Source organism: Pollachius pollachius, assembly GCF_949987615.1.
Source record: "Pollachius pollachius genome assembly, chromosome: 17".
Classification (NCBI taxonomy): Eukaryota; Metazoa; Chordata; class Actinopteri; order Gadiformes; family Gadidae; genus Pollachius; species Pollachius pollachius.
The window spans coordinates 6172057-6177056 of NC_136950.1; the positions used below are offsets into that span (position 1 = coordinate 6172057).

At 52.0% G+C, this 5000-nt stretch overlaps 1 protein-coding gene across 4 annotated transcripts in view; it reads left to right on the plus strand.

Moving 5' to 3' along the window:
- sulf1 (sulfatase 1) overlaps nucleotides 1-5000 on the plus strand; it is a gene marked incomplete at its 3' end in the record, with an annotated part of 48447 nt that overhangs the window by 27255 nt on the left and 16192 nt on the right. For 3 of the 4 annotated variants that reach the window (XM_079754788.1, XM_079754789.1, XM_079754790.1), the window contains exons 6-9: nucleotides 1446-1596; nucleotides 1856-2031; nucleotides 2544-2672; nucleotides 3377-3433. In XM_079754788.1, the coding sequence (XP_079610914.1) occupies nucleotides 1446-1596; nucleotides 1856-2031; nucleotides 2544-2672; nucleotides 3377-3433 (513 nt within the window). Of the gene's footprint in view, nucleotides 1-1445; nucleotides 1597-1855; nucleotides 2032-2543; nucleotides 2673-3376; nucleotides 3438-5000 lie in introns of those variants that run through there. The other variant, XM_079754791.1, reaches the window with a different exon arrangement.

Genomic DNA, 5000 nt, shown 5'->3' on the forward strand with positions numbered 1-5000 from the left:
TAATAATAATAATAATAAGCCCTGAGGAGTTGAGGAAGCAGGCCAGAATGGGCTTCATTCCGAGAGGCACCCGGAGCACGCCTCCATTAATGGCGGTGGCTAGAGGATAGGTGCTGTTTGGGAGGACCAACTGCAGTGTTTGCAGTGTTTGTGGCACTCACGGTTTATGTGTTTTGTTTTATGGTGGAGAACTTGAAGCACGTGATCTGGAACCGATACTACGCTAATGTGTTTTCTCATGTACAATCTGAAATGATACTTCTGTGGCAGTTTGTGCCAAGAAACCGCAGCTAAAACTACGGATCGATTGAGCTATGTCGACACGCTTTTGCTACGCTGGATTTGTGTCACCTTAGATAGCCTGCGCTCCATTCGGTCCAAACAGGGGATTTCATATTGAGTTTGACTCTTGCGGTCCGCAACCTCCCCCCTAACAAGAAATACCACAAGCTATGGCGAAGCGCTTCTCTCGACTGGAACTCTCCAAACACCACAGCCCCCCTCTCACCCAACCCCCGGCTCTTTATGCAGGCTTTCTCTTCACCTCAGCTGACCATGACTTACCCAGTCACCCAGGGACTTGTTGCAAGCTTGACTTTGGGCGAGAGGATCTGTGTTTTGGAGGTGGGGGAATTTCATTGACTTGAGTATATGCCAGCCCACAAATGATAGACATAGACACATCGGATGGCTAGGACTCGCTCTCTCTCTCTCCTTTTCGGTCTCTTTCTCTGGTCGACATCTCTCTCTCTCTCCCTCTCCTGTTCACTCTCTCTCTCCTCTCTCTTTCCCTTGCTCTCCAACTCACTCTTGCTCTTTCCTCTCTCTCTCCCTTGCTCTCTTTCTCGCCATCCCTTTCTCCCCCACTGTTCCTCCTTTACTCTCTCACTCTCTCTCTCTCTCGCTTACTCTCACTCTCCTCTCTCTTTCCCTGGTTCTCTCTCTCGCCTTCCCGTTATCCCTCTCTCTCTCTCTCTGTCTCTCTCTCCTTCTCTCTCACTCTCTGTCTGTCTCTCTCTCCTTCTCTCTCTCTCTTTCTCTCTCTCTCCACCCTCTAATTAACGGGACAGGGGAAGGTGTGTGGAGAACACAGCCAGCTTTAACACTCTCTCAGTAAACAGGCCTGTTTATTGATTCTTGTCAAACCCACTAGACAGCGGGGCAAGGTGATGTTTAAGGGGACAGCCTGCACCTGTTATGAGAAGTGACAGGCAGGTGCTTACTATCACCCTGAATGGCTCACTTCATGGCTGTTTACGCCGTCTGCTCATTCTTTATTGCATTTATACGAAGATATTCCGTGAAGCGATTTTCATAAATGTTTTCCCTCCAGGGTTGACTTCTTGCTAGCATGCACATGAAAGGTTGCTGAATGTCCTCCAGTGGCAATAACCTTTAATTCATTCATTTTTTTATCTGCTCCCCTCATTCTTACCTTCCACCAGCACCCCGAGTTACAACTACGCCCCCAACATGGACAAGCACTGGATCATGCAGTACACGGGCCCCATGAGGCCCATCCACATGGAGTTCACCAACTTCCTGCACCGCAAGAGGCTGCAGACCCTCATGTCCGTGGACGACTCGGTGCAGAAGGTACACAGAGAGCCTCCCCTGATCGGTCCGCCTCTCTCTCCACCTCTCTGTGTCTCTCTCTCCTAGTGGTCTCCTATTCACGAACGTGCCTTTCCATCCACTTTTTCGACCTGACTTTCATGATGTTTCTTTTGACTTCAATCTCAACTTTAGCGTGTTGTTACCTGAACCACACGTTACAACAAAGATCTCCCCCGTCCCCTTAATAAGGACCATCCTCCTCATTTTGAATCTTTACTAATTCCTCTGTGGTCCCCAGGTGTATGAGATGCTAGTGGAGACGGGAGAGCTGGACAACACGTACGTGATCTACACCGCTGACCACGGCTACCACATCGGGCAGTTCGGCCTGGTCAAGGGCAAGTCCATGCCCTACGACTTCGACATCCGGGTGCCCTTCTTCCTGAGAGGGCCCAACGTGGAGGCCGGGGCCACGTAAGACTCAAGCCCTCTTTCTCTCCCCCCCCCCCCCCCCCCCCCCCCCCCCCCCCCGATGTCCTCAGTCCAGCTGTGAGGCATCTGTGAGCGCGATGGCTAACCTGGCTTGTTCCTAAATGATCTGTATCTAAAATATCTGTCTGTTGGCCGCTTTGGAATTAAGAGTCTGCTGCCAAAGGACTAAATACCTAATGAGTTACTGACATGGTTTGAGCACGCAGAATGCTTCACATGACCACAGGGCGCAAGCCACTCTTTTAATCATGATTATTTTTGGATGACAGAGGCATGCGTCGAGGCTTCCTTCATTTCTCCTCCTCTAAATTCTTCAAATCGCTGTACTCAGTGACAGTGAACTATGGGAAATGGGAAAAACGTGTTCTCAGTCAAGGCTGTTTATCTAACAGAAAGCATTCCACCTTGACTTCATTATTTCAGGGGAAAGGTTCAAGGTACAGCAGACGTGGTTGTGTTTAACATATGACTGTGCGTGCGTGTCTTGTGCGTAGAAACCCTCACATGGTGCTGAACATCGACCTGGCCCCGTCCATCCTGCACATCGCAGGGCTGGACACTCCGGCAGACATGGACGGAAAGTCCATCTTCAAGCTGCTGGAGCAGGAGAAGACAGGCAACAGGTTGGTGAGCCCGACCCCGCACCGCGCTCCAAACCATACACAATAACCTCATAATGTGCATCACATGTGCTACAATCACACTGCCTAAGCCAACGGTACCAAAGCACTGAACAAGAAAAAAGCTAAGTGTCCCGGCCAAAAATCCAAAATGGCAGCGTTCCAGCTATGCTAGAGGGGGGGTGGGGACGTGGTTCCAAGTGCAATTTGAGCAGGACTCGGCTTGGCTCTGGCACATTGGCCCGCCATCCTTTGAGGCACTTTTCCCTCTGTTGTGTTTTTGCCTTTTCTCATTCGGGGCCGCTAATTGAATCATTTGATTTCCCCGGGCCGACGTGAGCAGAGGGACGTTGAAGTGTGCAGCGAATGACCTCCGTTTAGCCACGCTGGAATGCACTCCGCAAACTGAAGACTGTAGGAACCCCTTAGTCTAAACAAATTCCTATCAATTCAATGGGCCAGGGAATGTCCAAAAAACACTTCTTCTTGATTGTATTAAAGTGCTTTCTCTGTTCGGTCGGCGGTCGTGAAAGGAATATTGATTCCATATTTGACCCTGGCGGCCCCGCTAAGCGTGCCGCGGTGGGCGTTGCGTAACGTGCCGGAGAAAGACCCGCATAGCAGCGAGGGCACCAGCCGTAGCAAATCTATTACCCTTTCCGCCTTTTTCATTTTTTTTCTTCTTCTTCTTCTTTTCTTTTCTTTAGATTCAAACCCAACCGGAAACCCAAAGTCTGGAGGGACACATTCCTGGTGGAGCGAGGGTAAGCGGAGCGTTCTCTGATTACATTCCTCACCGCGCACTCATCGACTCATCGGCCCCCAACACAACACAGCACGACACAATGAGCACCGAAGAGCGGGACACGCACGTTTTTTTCTTTTTCGTTCTGTATTTGTTGCACCCGGGACGCGCCGAGACCTCATGTGTCCGCCCCCTCCCTCGCCCCCTCCCTCACCTCACCCCCTCACACCATGCTTTACCAGTACTCCCCCGTCCTCTTGCTCTCTCCCTTGGTCATTTGCTGTCTGACAGGCATTTCCTGACCGCAGTCGGCTGGGAAAACACACATCTCCTTGGGCCGGGTTGTTTTAGGGGGACTATAAATGGCTGCCGCGTTGTGACAGCTCTCGCAGAAGGTGCTGACGCCGTGGCGACGGGGTCATTGTTGGTTCCACTAACAAATAAGAGAGCGAAACCAAAAACCAAGTAAGAGCTTTGTCCTCAGCGTGGGAGGGGGGTGGGGTTCCTGCATAATGAAAACATAAAACACACACACACACGCACGCACGCACGCGCACACACACACGCGCACGCGCACACACACACACACACACGCGCACGCGCACATACACACGCGCACACACACACGTGCACACACACACACGCACACGCACACGCGCACACACACACGCGCACACACACACGCGCACACACACACACGTGCACACACACACACGCACACACAAACACATACACACTGACACACACACACACACACACAAACAGTGGTATAGATAAATGGCGGTTAGTGGTTAGCATTAGCGGTGGTGTTAGCCTAGCTCAAAAGGGCTGTGGGGGGGTCTCGCCTGCCTCGGGGGGATGGTCCTGGGTGAATGGGATGTTTTGGGACTCGATCTGCGCCACAGATTTCTTTAACGGCAGCCTCCCCCCGCGAGTTCAAGTACACGCACACCCCGAACTCCACAAACGTTTGGGGTGACTCCACAAAAACACACATTCACTAAAGAAACAAAAAACAAACCAGTGTCGGCCCTTTTGTTTAACCTCCCCGCCATCTCCCGTCGTGCAACGGCAGAACACGATACCGCTGTCGTGTCTCCACAGCAGAGCTTTTGTTCGCCGCGACATGCTAGCGCTGCCGGAGAGAGGAGGCCGGGGGTGAGCTGTCAGGGTGGCTGACAGGAGGGGCGCAGGACAAACACCGCCGCCATCGCTGTCCTCGCGTGGCAAGACGGAGCCCCCACTCAGAGGAGAAAACAATTTGGGGGAGGAGGACGTGGGAAGGAGGGCAGGGGGGAAGACAGGAAGTGGGACCGCAGCCAGGTGGTGTCGTTTGCCTGAACGACGCCGGCGTCGTGTGTGTGTGTGTGCGATGATATTCCTAGATAAGGTTTGAGATGGGAAGGTTGGGAGGTGGATGTCCTTTCCCGCGATGCGATATGTCCTTAAATATGGGAATATTAATACATCCCGTTTATGCGTCTGCACATGCATCCACGTCAGGGGACAGGAGGGCTTGAAGTGGTTTCAAGAGCCATCATTTACTTCTATCGCTTTACCAGTTAACACACCGCCGTGCAAGTTGG